General features: G+C 44.5%; 1 protein-coding gene across 9 annotated transcripts in view; it reads right to left on the bottom strand.

Annotated features, from left to right (window-relative positions):
- The window catches only part of LOC146576709 (RNA binding protein fox-1 homolog 3-like), a 431434-nt gene that overhangs the window by 123970 nt on the left and 286412 nt on the right, over positions 1 to 21052 (bottom strand). For 8 of the 9 annotated variants that reach the window (XM_085272168.1, XM_085272169.1, XM_085272171.1 and 5 more), the window contains one exon: positions 18384 to 18493. In XM_085272168.1, the coding sequence (XP_085128294.1) occupies positions 18384 to 18493 (110 nt within the window). Of the gene's footprint in view, positions 1 to 12538; positions 13162 to 18383; positions 18494 to 21052 lie in introns of those variants that run through there. The other variant, XM_085272173.1, reaches the window with a different exon arrangement.

Below are 21052 nucleotides of genomic sequence, written 5' to 3'. Positions count from 1 at the left end.
AATAAGACATTTTGACATGCTTGCTGAAGCTGAAGCTGCACAAACTGCTGATAATGTGGATTTATAAGGTGTATCGCTGCACCCGCATTAAATGAAAAGTTAAATTATGAACCAATCTATTTCTGATTTTAACAACATCCTCCAACGACACATTATTTTAAGTGTTCCTGTAAAAAAGCCATTACGGATATAAAACACCTCAAATTATTGTAATATCCCGACGAAAGGGAAAAGTTCATCTCGGCCGGTCCCTCCCGGTCTTAAAACGAGACGGTAAATTGACATCGAGTGTCAAGCGTGTAAAAGTCAAAGAGTCAAATCTGTGCCATAAGCCCAGAGAGAATGTACTGGGGCCAGCATGAAAAACTACTCACGGCGGATCGCATTACCCGCCTTTTTCACTGAAATAAGCAGTGTAATTTATCCTGACCTTTTTAGATTACTATGAATGTGCTGTCTGTGTAATTTTAACTGAAGCCCTCAGCAGCTTTGCTGGTCTGGAAACGCTCGCCATGAAACCCGAGCGGTGGTGTAACGCCACCAATACAGCAGTGATACAGTACCAAACAAATGCCGAGGGAGCGCCTGACACTCGCCGCCATTAACCCGCATCGAGGACAATCGCTGGGTTTCATCATCGTCACTGTGGCCAGCGTCACAGGAGATTCACCTTCAGAGCCCGCCACTTCGATTGACGGCTAATAACAAAAGTAGAAGCCTATTTTAGCTGTGACAAGTGTTTCAGGATTAGACTTTCATTCCTAATGGGTTCTCTGGTAACGGTTTAATTCACTACCTATGCGATATCAATTCCATTATAATCTCATTAAGCTATTGCACACTGAGGTGATTTCGAATGAATGTGAAACAGCCAACCGTACGCTCCCCTCTAATTGAGCAATACTTTTTATTCATTATTATTGCCCATTATTAAATTAATGAACTTAATGGACTTATTTTCCAAATTGCAAAAGACCCCTGGCAACATGTTTTTAATTCCATTAGCAGACATATTGAAATTAAAAAAAAGAGGAAAAAAAGGCAAAGAAACAGGGAGATACACGGAGGTGTGCGGGCAATTAGCCTCCTGCTGCGACAGATCATCAGTGGCACAGTTTCCCTCCTCTGACCGGCGGGAGTTTGTCCATCTCGTCCTGAATCCCGGCCGATGGCGCTCACCTGCTCACACTTGTATGCTAACGTGCTTCACAGCTCCACGTCGCGCCGCTTTAACCTCCAGCCCGTGATGTTAAGACGCCGCACACGACAACATATTTGAATATTGTATTGTAAGCCGAACTAAACATAACCTAAATAATATATGAAATAGATTTTCTGAAACGAGATCTTTTCAGTAACCAGAGGCCACCGTGCAGAATTGCCCAGAAGATGAAAGCGGCAGATCTGCATAACTGAACGGCTGATCGATACTCCTCAAACTAAAATGGCAAGTCTTGATAAGGTTATTGAATTTTCTTTTTAATTAAAAATCACACCACTTCACTCTGTCAAATACCAGAGCGGTGCTGATGATGAGGAGAGGAAAGGGTTGTCCTTGTTTATATGTTCATCACTATATGAAAAACAGCGGGGGAGTGGGGGGGGCTGTCGGCACATCATCAATCAGCGCGGCGGAGAAATTTATTTTCTGTTTGTTGTCGGTTGTTTCTTAGAATTAAGCTGTCACGGATGCCCTCAAATCCCAAACGATGACATTCGTATAGATATGAAGTTTTATTACATGTCATTCATCAGCTCAAAAACCATCAGTGCTATTTATTCCCATCCGGAGTCGTTTTCCATTTAATGTTTTCTCTTTTTTCAACCGGAGAAAAACAGCTTTCGTTCGGATTTTTGCATCTAAATCAAAAAAGTCAAAAAGGAAAAAAAAAAAAGATGCAACGACAGCAACGCAGCCGCGTGCGTAGAGATTACGTAACGCGCGAGAGACTGCTTCGGTTTTGTTTAATGCAAACGTCCAGGAGTGGTACGCTCGCCTCCCATATTCTAGTCATGAAAATGCATAATTTAAAAGAGCTGAGACCAAGCTGTTCCTCAGCAGTGCAGAGCTGCGTCGTATCAGTGCGAACATCAGTGGATGGAAAACTCTGCTCCCCAGAGAGAGCGCCATTACATTCAATCGTCAACCGCTGGATAAAACTCATTTCACTCTGCACAGTGTCTGAATGGCTCCATACATTCTGCCGAGGCCGCGATGTGATAGCGCAGCATGTCAGAAGCACACTAAAGGGCTTTTAAAGCAGGTTAGAGAGCCGCACAAAAGCCAGCGCACAAAGCCGCAGAGCGCTGGGGCAGAACGGCGCCGCCGCAGCTGACCGTCCTCACGCAGCCCCAAGGACCCCAGGTAAACAAGCAGCACCGAGTCGCCGCTCGCTGGGAGGTCCGAGCCAAGTTGTTAACAACGAGATAATGTCAGCTTCTATTTTTAGATGAATGGAAGCGTCTCCGGGTGAAGAGAGTCTTTTTTAAGTTTTAATTCATTCCCTCTGTTTAGCGCTCGCGCTGTGCAGCTGCACAAATGATTTAAGAGCGCATTTGGAAGTCGGCATTCGGTTAGCTTATTGCACAGTTATGACATGTCTGAGCCATGCATGTCAAGTGTTATCAGAACTATTTAGAAATTCTGTTTTGCATGGCTACTAGTCTTTTTGGATCTTTCCCCAAAACATCCAAAATTCCCTTTTATACGCTGGAGAATCCCCCTGCAGGACGGCAACAGCAGATACTAAAGTATAAAGAGCTCCTTATCAATTTAACTGCATTGGAGGGTCACAAGTAAACTGTGACGGTAGCTTTGCAGTCACTCAACAAGCAGTCCCAAAAAAGTTGGGTTACTTTTTCAGCAGACCCTCGACTGACATCAAAGAAACGTCTATACATTATCTTTATGAAAGCGTACGTATGCCGCCTCTTCTTCTGTGGTATCACGGCACAGACTGTGCACAAAGCAGCTCAGGGCAGTAAAAAACAAACCAAACAAAAAGTGGTGTTTGGGATCTTTGGCCACAGTCCTGTTATCCTCTCACCTGTATTCATTTTTTTCCTGATAAAATGACAACGCTGTCACATTATACCGTGTTTTCAATAAGAATTATTTATCAGCGAGAGTTCAATCATCTTTATGGGGCTGGCCGTTTGCGCGTCGCTGAATATTTCTGTTTCTAGTCGGTGCTTAAACAGGAGCTTTGACCAGCTCTCACAGGGATGGAAATAGACACCAGTAGCTGCAAATATACCGCAGGTTATATAATGATCATGAAAACTACATGAGAACGAACACCTCCCCCACCGCAGACAAACACAGTCGAAAATCACTCTGACAGCAAACACGCGAGTGGGTGCACATAAACACACACGCGTGCACGCGCAGACAGCGGCTGACACCGTGAGAGGCCAAGCCTGACACGAGGTGAGATGAAGTAGCATTTCTCATCATCTGCTGAGACTGCCTGTGTCTGACCTGGAGGATGGAGGTAGGCCAGGGGCATGGCCTCGGGACCCAGGCAGGCGGAGTGAAAGCAGCCTCCGCTGAGACTTATAAAGTCCCGGCCACAATTTACTGGGAAGGCTCAAATTGTGGTGTCCAGTGGCCACAGCGCAGCTCTGCTGTCAGCGCCACTCTTATTTGCTTCATTCCCTTTGACACTGCCACTCGATTAGGGTCATAAATTCCATGAAATCGGTCAATAACCTATAACACTAATGTCACTCTCCTACCATTAATTTTACAGCCTGTGTGCCACACTGTTTCTTAACCCCCTTTTACGTGACAGAGGGGGTTACACTGGCTGCGATTGATTGAGAAGAGTATATAACAAGCTTTGAGCACAGTCTTTGCACCCACATAGAAAAACATATGCATTAAAAACACCAGTGTTGCAGACTGTTGCCCAACAATGCATCCACTACTCTCTCACTGAACCATGCGACTGTGCAGAATTTGGATTTGCAGTTTTATTAACTGCAATATTCACAATTAGCACAAAAGCTACTTGGATGCTTCTGAATAGTTTGCATTAGATGGGAGTATAGTGGTTTTTTACAAAGTTGGATCTTGTACTAATACAAAAAAAACCCCAAAACATTAACAACACAAAATACTGCACAAAGCTGACCATGGTGTTCGTGTGTGTATTATAATTATGCAGTTCTGACACCGAACTCCCCAAAAAAGAAAAAAAAACAACACTTTGTTCATCAAATATACAAAAATAACAAGAAATTAGACAGATTTCTACCATATATGGTAAAACAGGCTTATTGCTTTTACCATACATGAACTGTCAGACCGTCATCCCGAGAGGCCAATTCTGAGACCAGAAGCAGCCAGATGATGCGTCATATTCATATATTTGTACGATCTACAGCTACTGGTTTGCATTCAGCTGCTTCTTCCACACATAAGGTTTGTTCACTTGGTTTTACTGCCATGTGTTTTATAAATGCCACCGTGCTCCAGTGAATGCGGTCGGTCCAGGCTGCGGTGGGATCTGTTTAGAACATCGACATGTTCTAGTAAAAATGTAAATATTTGGCACAGACATATTGACGGGTGCAGACACGAGCTAATTTTAAGAAATGTCTTTTTATATACAGACAAAGAAACGGCAGTTCAGCAATTTTCCCTGAATGCACTTCCAAAGCTTGAGCGTCTTACAAATATAGTAGCTAATCAAATATATATGTGTGTATTTTACTGTACAGTAGAAGAACCTTTGGGTTATGAAAACCCTCCAAACTGACATTTATATCTTTGAGGAAAGCAACAGATACACCTGCTGACCCTGAACTGATGCACAGGTGAAAGATGACACACAGCAAGTCTGTTTTTTGTTTGTTTTTGGGGGAGAAACAGAAAAAAAATTAGGCCTACATCCCAAAAGATTTAAGAGCATAAAACAAATAAAACACACATGACTGTGGAGCACCTCAGTGTCCCAGCAGAAGGTCTGAAGGAGGAGGAGCTGCTCCCCCCACGACCTGGACAAATGGATGGAATCTAAAGATAACTATTAAAAACAATGTATCTATGAAAACTACTAATAACACTTAAAATATCATTTACTTACGCAGTACACTTGGTCAGTACATCCACACGACAGTGAGTCATTTACCTTTAACGATAATACCCGTTTTAAATCTTTTCAGATATTTCCCCTCATTATAACTTTAAAAACAACTAAAGTGATAAAGCTGCTAAAAAATCAAATAAACCTTCCAACAGGTTTTCTATTTAATTTTACTAAAACTCAAAAAGAATTTTCGAGTACTCGAGTCTAAAATTGGGGGAAACACACAAATTACATTTGTTGCTGTGAGAGAGGGGCAGGAGTGGGTTTCTTGTCATGCGTGGCAGGTTGCCAGCGGATATGTTGCTGCCATTCTCACAGGGGCCTCTCCTCCAATCTTTTCTGTATGTGAGAGCTGACACTTCAGGGCAATATCTACAGCACAGGCGTGTTAGCAGCGTGCACGCCTTCTGCTGCAATGCAGCCGAGCAGGATGAAGGACTGCCGTGAGAGACTTGTGGAGTTACTGGAGGTGCAACGGGGCAACCGCGAAAAGTTGAATAAATTAATAACAAGGCTGAAAAATAGAATTAGCAGCATATGACTCGGCTTTGGAGGTCTTTCTGTTCAAATGAAGGAAGAGAGAAAAGGCAGCCTCTTCTAAACGCTACGATGCGCAAACTCACTCGTCGTCCTGCTGCTAAAGCTCAGGTGTTGTTTAAAATTTGGAAGGGAAAAAAAAAAATCATTCAACTTTTGAACTTTTGCTCCAGTTTCATTTGCCGGAGAAGCCGTAACCTTAATATTTAATCCTCCGAGTCATTAAGATGTAAAATGAGTGCTTTGAACATCATCCTGCACAATCGCACGTCTCCTGATTCACTCGTGCAGGATTGTTCACTCAGTCAAGAGCGAAAAACAGACGATATCGCCTCGTGTTCTGGCAACTTGGCGTGCACTGGCAACAATCCATCCTACTACTTCGCTGGCTCCTTCCTCTCCTCGTTGTTTTGCTTTTCAGCCTGCGCTCCCTCACTCTCTCGCTCGCCTGAAGAAAGGGAGAGAGAGATAGAGAGCCAGGGCCCTTTAAACAACGCAGCCGCAGTTAATCATTAAATCAGATTTTTATTTTTGCCTCCTCTGGAATGGCTGGGCTTGAATTGACACCGAGCCTCGGCGGCGGCGAGGCAAAATGGCCGCTCGCAGTAACAGCTCACAAGACCCCGGACAACCTGAGGCATGGCCATCCAATCCCACATCATTAAGGCTAGAGTCCTTTATTGTGTTGGAGGCATTAAAGGGTGCGCTGGCTATAGCCCTGAAGTCACACTCCACTAGGAGAAAACAGCAGAAAAATAACAGCACAGCTGGATAATGACTTTTCCCTGGGAGGCTGACCATGTGTACAAAAGCGCTAATGATAGCAGGTGCAATAAGCGAGCGTGAGGCTTTTACTGCGTCCGGATCTATTTTCCTCTGCTAAACTCACCAGTGATTTCCCCCGTGTAGGCGTCTTTCTGTAGTTTAAGAACACCTACCTCCTCCCTCCTCTCCATACACTCTCTCTTCCTGTATCTAATCTCTTTATCAGCTGTGCAGCTCATATCAAAGAGGACTGTGGTGTGAAAATCCTGCAAGTAAAACCTGCTGTCAGAGCCTAATCACAATTAGCTGGGCTCTAGACCCATTAGCCCCAAGGGGAAGAGACCAAAAGCTGACAGAATTAATGTTAAAGCTACTGATTACTAATGATCCCACAGAGCACAAAGGGTGGAGCCCCGCTATCCCGAAAAAGGAGGAAAATAAAAGCCTACTGGCCTCATTTTTCTGACTGAATTGATTTTCTATGCAGCTGGCATTACACTGGAAAAGAACTATACAATTTGCTCGTCGGTGAAGTTGCTAGAACCTCATTGGTATTAGCGGTTAAAGAGATAACACAGTTCCTGGATGTACTTCCCATTGCTTCCTTAGCTCAGCTTTGTAGCAGCGTCGTTACATCAGCCCTGCTACAAAGGCATGTGTGCCGTCCAGATTATAAAACGTCGAGCTGGAAGTTAATGACTGATTGCAACAGCCGTTACTCAAACTCGTAAGGAAAAGAGAGCAACAACCAGCAGACAAAACAACGGCACACGGCCCCCCGCGGTGAATTTCAAAGAAGCGCCTCACATTTGATGTTAAGCCCTCAAACTGTTCGGGCTGTCGGATGTCTTGCCGGGGAGATAGAAATGTCTAAAGTTATTACAGCGGTCAGGTAAAGTGTGTGGCAACACGGTCCTGTAATGGGGGTGGAGAGTCGGCCAGCAGCTGCTAATGAAGGCGTCTCGGGGAGTACTAAAGAGCCTACGTGACACTACTTCTGATTTTCCCGTCTAAGGACACAGATCAATTAATACATTAACAAACGATCGCGAGCACTTCATCTTGCAATATGAAACCAGCGGCCTGGACTCGCTGCTCTCCCGCCCAGAATGGCTGATCAGCTCTGCCTCTTTATGCTGTCCATCACGAATTTCAACATTTCCTGCTGGTCAGGCTGCAGACGTCTCTCTGAGCATTTGCAACCAGGCCATATGCATGCACATGAAATGCATACGGGACTTCTTATATGTGCACAGAGTTGGGCCTGAAACTCCACGCTGCTTTCATCTTTTAAGGAAATCTACCTTCATATCACTTCCACCACATGCACGTCCTAATTAAAGTGAGGCTGTGGTCTTCAGGTCGGCTGGTTGATTGGATGGTCACCTGATCTTGCAATTCTGATTGGCTGGACAATTGCTGGTGTTATTTTCATTAGGAGAATTAATCCATTATTTTTGGCAGCATGAGGAATAGACTTCCTCTAAAAAGAAAAAATTGCCCAGCTGAAGGCAGACTGCGTGATCCAAACTTCATTTCTTAATCAGAGCTGGCTCAAAACTAACCGACACTGCGTTTGGCTAAAATAGATGACCGTGCGTAAACTTTGCAGCTCTTTGCATTTCACAGCTCAACCGGCAGCTTCGCGTTTCATCTAAATCCTGCTTTACTAGTCAGTTAGTGGGAGAGAAAAGTCCAAGTAGTCCATTTAAAGTAAAAACACACCTAAAAAACTGCATTAACTTCAAACCCACAGGCCAGGTTAAACTGTAAGCCTTCTGAAACCATTAATCACATTCATTAATCAAACTGGATTTCAACTGTTGCTCCGACGTTACGTGGCGTATAACAGTGCACAGCATGATGCCAAATCAGTCACAGATCAGTATGGCTAACTTTAGCGTAGCTACCAGTAGCGGCCTTTTTTCTCTGCAGGCTAGTGCCCACACGCCTCAGCGACCCATTAAAGCACTCCAGCACCCGAACACTGTAGCGTCTTAGAACCAGCAGTTTGCAGCCATTGTTCATTGCAGACTAGCAAGGGCAGCAACATTCAATCATCTCGTTGACTAGTCACTGCTAGAAAGGGTAGAACAATTTGTCTGTGCTGGACTTTTCCTCCAAAATTTGTGTTTAAGACTTCCTGCTTTGGGTTTAAATATATCTTAATATTATTATTTGGTGTGATGGTTGTTTACAGGACGCCTTAGCATCTGCAGCACATCCAGGTAAACCGAGCTAGATGTAAAACTTGCATTAAAACAGAAAAATGAAATCATGAAGCTCAGGAGCAAACGGATCGTGTAAAAGTAAAAGCAAATGTCTGATTTTGCTGTTATCGCTTAAGGACAACAGCGACGAGCCTAGCGTGATTCAGCGTGCTATAAATACAGGCCTTTTGTGTTTATTTATAATTCATCTAGGCTAATAAGGCTGCAGGTCGAGTACACCGAGACCAATTTAGCTAATCTAGCGATAACCTGCAGTTTTATTTCCCCTCGATCGGTTGAAGAGAAGGCACAATTCAGTCAACCAAGTTGTTCTTTGGTTGAATGCAGCCCGAGATTGAACATCTGCCTAAAGGGAATGCACTCCTGCTAATGGCCACAGCTCCAGAGCCTCAAACCAGCCCCGCCGCTAGCCGCCGCGCATCGACGTCCGCTGTTGTTTGGTTCGGTTTTCTCCCCGATAAATAAAAACAAAACATTAATACAGGCCAAACACGCCGTGTGAGCAGTCTGCGGCGCACTCGAGTGCGTTGGTTGGGGAAGTCTAACGTAAACCATCGCTCCTTGGCATGCCATATATATCCAGTCTCCCCATTACCACCATCTCTACTCGACAGCAAGGGCCCTGCACTGCTAAATTATTCATCACACTGAGGGGAGGACAGAAGCATGCATGGTTTCTCCACTCCATGCCTCTTCCCTTTTTCTCTCTGTCTCTAATGCAAAGGAACAGCCGGGTGGAGAGAATGATATACAGGCCATCTTTCCATCACTGCATGGCCATTGCAGGAGATGTCGCCTCCACTTCCTCCAATTACCACAGTGGAGCTGATTTTGGGTTTTAGGTTGAACACCGTGGCAGGCCAGACGGTCGCCGGCTTGCCCGTCGCGCATATGCGGGGAATGGTGGGTGGCACCCAAGGGTCCCATGCATAACCTGGGACGTCTTTGTATACACATTCATCTATATCAGTGGGCAACAGGGAAATGTAAGCCAAAGGTAATTGCCCTGGATAAGAACATCTGCTTGGTGAATAAATATTCTAATGAGGGGAGTTTGCAGGTTCCCCAGACTGATGCACGGCTGACAGGCCTCCGGAGGGACCGCAGGTAATGCTCGCCACCTGCAGTTCAAACGGGAGCCAGTCGCACCCTCCTCTCACAGCTAAATGCTGGCCGACTAACACAACTTCGCTTACTCCCGCGCACACACACACATGAAATACACTCCAGGTATGGTATAGTAAATCATTCCCTGGATGGGATGTTGCTTTTCTCATAAGTGTTATTACACCCTGGCAGTTTCATTTTTGTGTACCCCAGAAAATGTTTTGAGTGTTTCAAATTTTACCTTTTTTTTTTCTTGAGGAAACGCAAAATTCAGACATGGTGAGAAGAAATCCATAATTCTTTAATTCCACTTCCTGGAGTGCTGTGGGAAGCCGGACTCTTTATATTTTTTTAAACTTTTAAAACACTCAGCAGTGACTCCCAATAAAGGCTTGGTCCTCCAAATAATTTCCCTTAAATCCTAAAATCGTATGGTATCCTTAAAGGCCAGTGGAAACCTTTATATGATGGTGGCTCGTGTCACAACAAGGAAGTCGCTCCCGCTCCTGCACAGTGGAAATAATTAAGTCAGTCTGCATCGTCAGACGAGGTTAAGCCCACATCTGCTACATCTGCGTGAGAGCTACGAGTGGAAATTTTCTCCTGTGTAAAATATCTGTCTGCAAAATGTTTTAGAGGCTCCTGCATAAAAAATAATATGCAATAATTATTTGGTGAGCTAAACACGTTTTAAAAAATTCATCTCATTTTTAAATCAGCCCAAGTTTGCTTCGTCATATTGTTTATTTTGTCCAAAGAAGAGTCAAAAAGCCGGAAATATTCCATGTCCTATGATAAAGAAGTAGGAGGAAGACAATCTCATACTTGAAAGCTGCAAACGTTAAAAACTTCTAGAAATTAGCTAATAATTTATTATCATTTGGTTATTTTTACTTGTGGTTAATTAATCACTTTGTTCCTTGTATGATTTTCTCGTTGTGGAAATATTGACCTCTTTTTAGGCTCTGGGTGAAAAATCATCACAAAGACATTTGGCTTCTGTGATCATTCAGAAATGCAGAGTCTTCAAAGATTTTGAAGTTTTAGAGGCAAAATGATGAAACGAGTCATGAGTCATGTATTGACTCCACGCTTTCAGCAAAATAATGTTGCTTCTCAAGTGAGCAGAAAGCGAAAGTAGTAAGATATATAACTTTAATTTAGCATAATGGATGCGCTCACAGATGCAATAGCTCCTTTACTATAAGCTCTTTTTTCTTAACACGATGAGAGTAAGCCCACTGCAGTACACGGAGCCTCATGTTACAGTGATGAGCCTGCAGGGCTGTAAACTGCCAGCACTACCGCTTTGGTCTGTTCAGCCTACATCTGCGTGTGGTCATCACTCTGACCGGCCGGAGGGGGAATACGTGATGAAACGGGAGGTGGAGATCGGTGAGCTGCTGCAGACAGTGATGAGCCTCTTTCAATAAGCATCAACACCCAGAAAACATCTCAAGGCGAAAGCTCAGAGTATCAAAGAGGCCTGTGTAGCAGCGAGGCCTCGGAAAGCACACGAGCACCGCACGCTGCGTTACGTTCTTTTAGTTATGGCATAATTTGGAAAGCATACGCCGTCCTGTCACTTCCATTCTGCTCGGAGACAAAAGGAGAGCTTCGCGTGAGGCTCGAATGTGAGCTCGCGTCACCACTTGGAGCAACTTTGGCCCCCAAACATCCTCTTTCTCCAGAAACGTGAGCTCTGAATCAATAGCCAGGGCTGTTTCATTCATAACGTGCATAGCATACTTTGCTTATTCATGTTTTGCTTCACTTCCATATTTTAAAAAAGTGGTTCGAGTAGAAAGTCATTCATAATGGAGTCATCCTTGTAAAGTAGCTTTTCCCCAAAAAGATGCACTCTCCCCAGAAATCTGAACTAGCGATCAATAGCTACACACACACACAGACACACACACAGTCTGCATCTGCATCACAGCTCAGACTGTTTACAGTGGCAAGGCTGAAAATATTCATTTACTTTGTATTTCTGTGAAGGTACAAAATACAAGTTAGCAAAACTTGGGGGGATTAAAGTGATCTGCAGTGTGCATCAGTGAGAAATTTAGATTAAAAAGCAGAAGAAGAAGAAGCACAAATGCAAAAGCAGAGTGAGCGTTGGGCGGGTATTGTTGTGGTGAGAATACAAACCACCGAGGAGACAAAACCAATCTGACTAATCACACATGATCTCAAAGAGAATTAATCAGCAGCTCTGGTTAACAATCTGTAATTATCCTCATTCTGCGCTTAATGCCATTTAATTTATGAAATTCTGCCTGACTTAGATATATAGGCGAGGAAAACAACAATATCACACAAAAAGCGTTGGAAACACAGCGCAGGCGAGGAAATCACAACGTGTCCCCGAAAGACCCCGAGCGTCGTTCTCAGACGGAGGGACACCGTTTCAGCTGCATGCTGGGTAGTTTGACAATCAGGGGGGGGGGAAGTTGACGAACTCGTGAAGGTATTGGCGTGGATAACAATCGCACCCAAACATCCGATTTCGTTTAAAGGCTGAACAAATGTGACGGGTAAACACAGGCCTCTGTAGCTTCTGGCTGCAGCAACCCAACATCAATAAAACACACGAGAGTGGAAAAACCATCAGCTCTGTTCATGCATGTGGGAGGCGCTGCACCACACACACACGCACACACGCTCAAACTCACACTGTATATAATGTAAGGGCTGCAACACGCTCTGACACATGCGCCACACACGTTCTACACGCCAACTCTGTGCATACCGGAGCGGTGTGAGCAGGAGGAGATACCCACACTTTAGTGGTGCGGTACTCACCCAAAAGTACATCATCATGGTGGAATCGGGGCAGGTGTGGGCAGCCGGGTGGAGGAGAGCGGGGCTAAGCGCTGGGACCAGTCCAGCCAGCGTGGGTGTCAAGAGGAGTCCGAACGTTTGGACAGAGAGCTTTACTGGTCCCTGTTCCACTGAGGCAGCCCTCCCTCTCAACTCTTCAATGGGGCTTGACTTGAGGTCCCCCAGCACTTCTTCTCTTTTCGTTTCTTTCTCTTGACAAGCAGCTTGTTCTTCAGTTAATTTTTAAAAGAGCCCTTTCTCTCTCCTCTTCTTCTTCCTCTTTTGAGCCAACACAAGAAAGAGGGGGGGAAAGCAGACGGGAGAAAGGAAAGAGAGCTGGGGAGGTGTTGTAACCTCTTTTTTCTTTCGACACTCTTCCACTCCACTTGCCTCTCCACACCACTCACTTCAAGACTCTCTCTCTCCGTCTCTCTCTCTCTCCCCCCTGTGCCGTCTCTTATTGGTGAATGTGAAATCAGTCGGTACGGCACCGAGGCTCAACTAGAGCAGCAGGAGCAGCAGCCTGCGCTTGACAGCTGCCTCCAGCGTTCCTCCACCGGAGCCGTGTTGCTCTGCATAGAGGAGTGCGCCGAACAAACCGGGATCCTGCAGACGGTACTGTAAAATTCAGCGTCCCGGGGAGGAGGCGGGGGGTGGAGGGGGGAGAGTTGTGAGGGAGGGGGGGGGGGGGGAGCAGGAAGCTGAGAGTCGTGGTGGGGATCTCTGCGGGGAGGGGGGTGCTGTGTTGGGGATGATGCTGGTGATAGTGGAGGACTAACAGATCGCTCCCCTTTCTTCTTTTCACCGTCTGCGACTGCGATGAGTTGCATTGAAGTTGTGGCAGTTTTAGTTCATTGAAGAGAAGAAGAAGGAGGCGATGCTGAAGGAAAAAAAGACTCTCAGAGAAAACCTTAAAATATGCCACAGGCAATTGGGAGGCGCAGCCTATTTTCCACTTGTTTTCTACTTTTAGCTGCCGATAGCTCCTCTGCCTTTTATTTTCCCTCTTTTCCTCCGAACTTGCGATTTGGTGACGTTTTTGTTTCGGTGAAAAAAAAATAATTTTTTTTAAAAGCACTGTTTTTTCAGGTGGCGTTGTGGCAGATCAGAGGCCAGATGAAGTTGGTGTGAAATACCTCTGTGTGTGCCAAGCTATATTACATTACATGCTTTAGTGTGTTTTCCATCTGGCGGCTATAAAGGGGGAGGGGAACGAGGGAGAGAGAGGGAGGAGAGGAGGGAGGATTGGCTATCTTCTAGACAGCACTGTAACAATGAGCCTGCCTCAGCAATTTTCAAAACATATCATCAATACACGACTGGGAGCTCGCGCTTTTAAATATTAACCCTGTGGCAACCGGGGCAGGCTGCGGAGAGCTCAAGTGGTTTTGCGGCATCCTCTGGAGCCGGATCATCCAATAAAAGACGTCCTGGGGGATGAGCTAATTTGCTGTAGGATCCTAAAGAACATTTGCCAGTTATAGAGCACATTGGCCTAATGAACAGAACAGATATATGCAGGTTATGTTACCCATCAGTAATTGCCACATAAGGAGCCCGAGTTAGATTTGCAGCTGGCTTTGAGCGAATTGATACACAAGGGGCCTCATTCATATGGTGTAACTGTCATCTTAAATTTATCACCCGTTTTATTTTTTTCCTCCTCCTTCAGAAAAAGCACAAGTGAGCGGTGAAATATGAAATGGCACACAGGCAAAGAACCGCAATTAGTAACTTTGCAAATATTGTGATGTTTTAAGAAGCTTTTCATAAATCAAGACACGCGCCATATAATTCTTACACCACCCCCCTCCATCACATCGCACAAACCAGCATCTCCGTTGCTTTGCACGCACGCAATCTCCCCACTGGCATCACGGGATGCACATGCAAGGCTTCCATATCTTTATATATGTCCACCAGAAGTCAATGGATTTACATTAGCAATCACAGAGTGGATAACCGCCCCAGTCCTCCATCAATCTCTGATGGGAAATAAAAATGAAATGCACTTCTCAGGCAACTCAGATTAAGGATCACGCTTTTAAGTCTATTTCAAGTCGTGCTCATAAATAACTGAGGGGGGAGAGAAGCAGGAAAAGAACGAGTTCGGAGGCAAAAAAGAAAAAAAAAGAGCAGGACAGGCTGGAGAGCGGGTGGGGGTGGGTGTAGGTGCAGACAGAGAGCATCGCGGTCCGGAGCTAAGGCCACTTAGGGTTGGGGAGAAAAGAATCAGAGGGCATTTAAGCATTACGTAAAGTCTGCATCTCCTGTCTAGGAATCTACGCCCGTTACCAAGGGAAGTGCAATGCAGGTAAACACGGTGTTGTTTGGGATGCTTTTCCCTTCTTCCTGTCACCTCTCTGAGTTGCATTTCTCCCATACTCCACCTACTTACAGAGCATTGGAGTGGCTTTCCCAACCATTTAGATTTCCCACCATAGTCTAGACACTCCCCAGAGACTCCGCCATCCATTATAAAGATGGAGCTTTCAAACTGAAGAGGAAGTGAAGGCCTCACACACAGAGTGTTCTGCCTAAAATGTCCGTCTGTCTCCGACCATCGCCGGCTCGAGATCTGCCGTCTTAATATTTTATGCCGATCTCACCTCTCGTCCGTAGCGCCGCTACTTACAGAGCATCTTCTGTCGAGCCACACTCAGATCTCGTCGTTAGAAAGACACCAGAGGAGACAATGAGAGTTCTCGCTCTCATCCCTGCGAGCTCCCCGCGGGGTTCTGGGCTATAGTCGCGGCCGGCTCGCCCGAACGCTCGGACCGAGCCGGTGCGAGCCCCGAAGGAAGACGGCGGCTCCACTCTGATGCTGCCAGGCTGGTTTTCTCTAATCACACACTTCACTTTATGGAGTGACCAGTTTTACAACTTGGCGGCCAAGGATCTGCAGCTATGCTCGTTTTATCGATTTATGGGTCTCCATCAGCTCCACAGGTAGGTATTGACATTTCTATACAGCACACGTCACGTGAGGAAAGGGCGCCGGGGAAGGCCGTGCAGGCAGAAACAAGCGGCTAAACGAAGCCCTTTCTCCTCTTTATCTCTGTGTGCTGAAGAAGTTTCATATTACATTTCCATTCCCTTATTATTCTCACACTGACAGGAAGTTGCGGCACTTGCAGGGGCAGAGCACTCTGCTAATAATACTCACATGAGAGATTTTTCATATGAAAATATATTAGAATTGGTGATAAGTAGGCAAAGCTTATGTTTGGACTGTGATTTGCCATAAAGAAAAAAACGAGATATTGTGTAATGCCATCAAGACGCTCTGGCAGCCAATAAATATGCATAAAATAACAAGAAAAAAAAGACAGTGTGTTACTTAATTCTGTATCTCCAGCTTTCTGACACAGCCTGCATATTTAGCCTTGAAAATGGTAATGTTTTGCTTCCTATCCCTGGAAGATATCATTAAACATCATTTGTAAGCATACATTACCCTATACGCAGCAAATCGCCCATCTGGTGATTTTGGAACTCGCTGTCTGGAAGACAATAAATTCATTGTATGCTTTCGCATAAAGAATCCCACTAAAGTAATGCCTCCATGTAGACATACGTCGAGTACATTAAACCTAGCCGTGTGCACAGACTGTATGTCGTGTTAATAATGCAGTGTTTACATCTTGGCATTGAGCAGTCAGTACTGGCCTAGGGGTACAAACTGGCAGGGCTGTGCAGTAATTAGGAGCTGTGTGTTGGGGATGTGAAGGCTTGCCGCGTGTCATGCTGATACCACTGCTGGGCGGACCTAGTGTGTCGGCAGCGGGCACACTGAGCGCTACACAAGGCCGCGCCTTGGTGGCGCAGCCGGGAGTCGAACCTTTTACTTCAACGAGTGCTCCTGCGGGCTCAGAGCTCGGCCGCTGCTCGCCATGCAAAGGAGCGACACGGAGGATGTTAACCTAACGACAGCGGGGATTAGGTGTCTTCACACTGCGAGCGCACCGTGTGTGGTCTGTTTGTGTTAATCCTCCAGGCCTGTTTGCATTGTGACATCAATAAGCTGCACGGATGCCACATTATGTCTGTTATACGTACATATTATATTATAATATATTATTAAATGTTTACTTTAAACATTTGTGCACATCACCTCATTCGTGTTACATACTTGCACCTGTTATTGTTTCTTTTCACGTGATTCTGCATGACTAAATGTATTGTGGATTATTGAAGCATGTGCTTCAGCTTGTTCAGGCAGTCCACAGTAAACATCGTAGATATTAATATGGAGGCTGGTTTAGAAGCAGCTGTATGTTGGGTTAACATTTACATAATGCAACACAGTAATTCCTTTAAATCACATCTGTCTTGCAAATACCAACAAAAACTGAAACACTTGGATAGTCTGCATGGGTGCTCGTCATTGAGCGGCTTGCCCTCGAGCCTCGAAATACACCAAACCAACCTGGACGCTATGGTGGCTGTCTCCATCTTTTATGTATTTTACCATATATTCACGATGTCATGGGGTAAACTCTTCTCGGAGTCACACAGTGGTTATTTTCCATCAGCTTTCTCTTCGTGGGAGGATTTGTCGGAGAAAATGTAAATATGCTAGTAATTAAGCATCCTACTCCATTAAACTCTCGGCTTTGAAAAAGGCACCATGAAGTGACTTTTGAGCCATGAAATATTTTAATCATTTTCCTCCTTCTACTCTTTATAGCTAAGAACAACAGGCACATTTTCCTCAAAAAACAATTTCTGTTTAATTAGAAGCCAAAGCTCTGTTACCTGTGGCGTTTGATGTCCTTCTTTTTGTTACATCTTTTAAAGACTTGTTTACCAGCGTTACTTTGAATTCGCCAGCGCGTACAATATTAAATATACATTTCACTGTAAAAACTCCTGGCTCTTCTTACAGCTGCAATGAGAGTAGCTTTGCCACATGCAACACAAGCAAACCCAACAGGATTCCTAACAGCCTCTTGCATCTCCGTTTGACATTAATTGATAATCAAACAAGGCTTCACATTAGACATTTATGAGATCAGCTGAATTATCTATTTAATGTAACCCAATTATATGCAACCCTTGTGCACCAATCAACGCTAATTCCTGACTCATAAATGACAGCAACAACGACAGATTTAATCAATAATAAACATTGATGAAAACTTGCGACCTGCTTAGAAAAAGGGTAATTAACAAGAAGGGAAAGGGCTTCGTTGGATTTCATCTTTTGGAATATCGCTCTGTGATCCTTCGTGTTTATGCCGTTCACAAGAATCTCCTAAGCTCACATTCCACCATCAGCGAGATTAAGTGTAAAACAAACATTCGCTTTCCCTTTGACAATTAGGGATAGACATTTATCATGAATTCTTAATGCAAGCTTCAGCCGCTCCGGTTCTTAATTAAAACCTTGTAATTTTTATAAAATTCTTGCCGTAAAACTAAATTTCATGAATTATTTAGCCAGCCTTTTTTCAGCACTACTAGCTACACACCCAGCCAGCCAGCTGGGGAAGAACTGAATCCATAGGTGGGCTCACCTGCACTTTAAGGCCAGAGAAAACATCTTAGTTATGCCTTTTAAAAAGTCTAATATGAAATGCATGTGTGTGTGTGTGTGTGTGTGTGTGTGTGTGTGTGTGTGGTGGGTTTTCCTCGTCTCCTACATCCACAGCAGAGGATTCACATCCAGGTCTTAACCTTAACTAACACATGTCAACAGAGCGGGCATCAAAAACAACATTACAAGCTTCGGGGAATTCCACACCTGTTAGATTCCACACAAGCGCGTGAAATTCTTCCAACAAAAGTGAAGGTAAGTGTGCACAGAGGGGCCTGCTGCTCTTACCAGTCTTGTAAAGAGGGGCACTCCCAAATGCCAGAGGTGATCGTTCAGCAGTCCGCTGTACACCACGTTCCCGAAGACAGCAATGCTTCCTGACTTACACAACGTGTTTCCTGCAGGGACACACAGAAACACGAGCAGGCGTCACCGAAACGGACAAGAAGCAGCAGAGGGGCGCCTCCAAAAAACACAAATAAAGCAATTCAATCGCAGGAAATCATTGCACAGGAAGAGGCATCATAGAGAATGCAACATTGATTGTTATAAATATTGATTTTGAGGTTTATTGACCTTACGTGCAGTAAGGAATACAGATAGGTGGCTTGGCTACGATCAATAAAGTTACACAATTGGGTCAAGTTGATCTACCAGCATAATATAAATAACCAAATGAGGTTTAGTATCAACAGGAAAACAGTGGGGAACATTTAATACGCCAGAAAATAACCGTGAACTGACCACCATCACATTTAAAGGATATCCTCTATAACCACTTAACTACCCCGTGTCTGTTATGGAATCAGCTCAAAAGTATGAACCCAAAATAAAACAGTTATTGCTCCTAAACCTTTGCGATTATAGTCTTGACTCGGTTCTCCCGTGAGATGTAGCACTTCAGGGACTACTATTAAAATGTCACAATAAGTGATCTGTGATAAATGCACTTCACCGAGGCACATCATTTTGGCAAAGTTTCAATGTATGATAAATTTACAGTTCTGTTTTTTGGGATCTCGAGAATAACGCGCACAAATAAAACACCGAAGCTTTCAGTTTGATGAGAAATGTGCGTTTTACCCAGATGCTACCCAAACGGGTTAATAATGGGCCTTGGTAATCTGTGTTCAGGCCGGCGCAAATTACTCACAGAAAGTGACACAGCCATACTCTAACTTACTAAGTGCAACGCTGGCATAAAATTTGCATGTTTTTGGTGTTTAATTCAAAAACCAGGGGACTGCTGAAAAATTGATTTTCGAGGGTGCTAGTCCCGAAGTCACGTCCTGTCTCGCAAGTCTTCCGACGCAACCTCTGCAGCTCTCGCCGAGGACGTCCGTCACCTTTACTGTCTGTGATCCGAAATAAACGAGCAGCTTCTGCAGCACCCGATATTCAAATCTGCACCGTTCGAGACTCAAAGTTAAACAACGGTTAATTTGTTGGTCCCCGTGCCTACTTGTTCCTATTAAGTTTTACCATGTGCAAATACATCTTTGGTCAGCTCCGGATCCAATTTAGAAGTGGGGGGCTTATGTATGATTACAATACAAACCCTCAATATTCTCAGTTTACAGCAGGTGCACAAAAAAAAAAGCAAACAGGACACAAACACAACACACACAGTCCACCAAAGCGCCGCTCTGGCTGAGAATACAGAAACTGGATTTCAATGAGCATTATTGCATAATAGAATGGCAGTGCATCCATTGCTGACAATATAGAAAGATACATGCTAGATATGCCTACCTGTCCTGGGAGTACAGTATAAATATTGTATATATAGAATATCATTAGTATGTACTCACTGATATCCACTGATGCTCTCGTCTGAATCATTGTTAGCATGTTATAGCTGTTTCTCTCCCACCTGAGTATATGATTGGGTGATATTACAAAATGCATAAATACTAATAAACAGCAATAAACTGCAGGTTTAAATGTTAATTAATCTATTGGATGGCTAAACTCATGTCATTCCTTTTCCACTGAACAGTGTCAACCCACACTTGGACACGGAGACGTTTAATGTGCGATTAGCTTTAAACTCAAAGCGAAACTTTTTACCACACTTTTTCATGCAGTCACGAACGAGCAGGAGCTGAATACCATCATCTTCTTTCTCTGCGAATCGCCCCTCGTGCTGTTGTGTATCGTCTCAGCCGTTTTTAAAAATATATATTTTCGTATTGAACTTTGTGTGTTGTGCCATGATGTATGTGTATAATTTTGAGTTTGTTGTGTTTTGCTGATTTGTGTTCGTTTTATTGTTCTCGTTTTATTGCCCATCCAAGGATGGCCAAAGCAAATTAACTTATGCCATAAACGCTATGGTATGTATCACCGATTGCTGCTCCGCACCGGTCCCCGGACGAATGAAAATTAAACCTTCTCTTATTGATGAATCTCTTACTGTTGAATAAGTTAACTGCAAGTGAGCCCAGAGGATCCCGAATACTTCGGGGTCTATATGAGGTTTTCGTAGTTGCATAACAACAGTGGCATGCTCGGCAGACACACCAAACCGCTAGCGGACTGTCAGGTTTACTGTATCACAGAGAGCATCATCCTTCTTTATAAGTCATGTTCGGTGCCACCGAGCATCACAGTTCGCCCTCTCAAAGACGCTCTTAATTAGCTCAGTGCCAATGAGGTGCCTTCACAAACAAAAACGCACACATGCGTGGCATGCGTGCCCACACACACGGCCCCGAGAGTGTGATGTAACGCACTCTGATGTCCCTATGAACGTGATGAATGCAGCTTACGGAGCAGGCGGCACAGAAAACACAGGTCTCCATTGTAATTTCTGCACAATGGAACGCTGCAAAGGCACACCAGGGGTGGAGTGAAGCAGTGCTGACAAGCAGCACATGCATTATTTAAAAACAAAAGTAAAAAATGCCCATTAAAGTGTCAGTGGTGCTTTCGGCAGTGCTGGCTTGGGCGCGGTG

The sequence above is a fragment of the Mchenga conophoros genome, linkage group LG4 (genome assembly GCF_057382185.1).
Source record: "Mchenga conophoros isolate Kocher_MC1m ecotype Shallow Benthic linkage group LG4, M_conophoros_male_GT1.1, whole genome shotgun sequence".
Lineage (NCBI taxonomy): Eukaryota > Metazoa > Chordata > Actinopteri > Cichliformes > Cichlidae > Mchenga > Mchenga conophoros.
The sequence above is the reverse complement of the archived record's forward strand: the minus strand, read 5'-3'. Positions and strand labels throughout refer to the sequence as shown.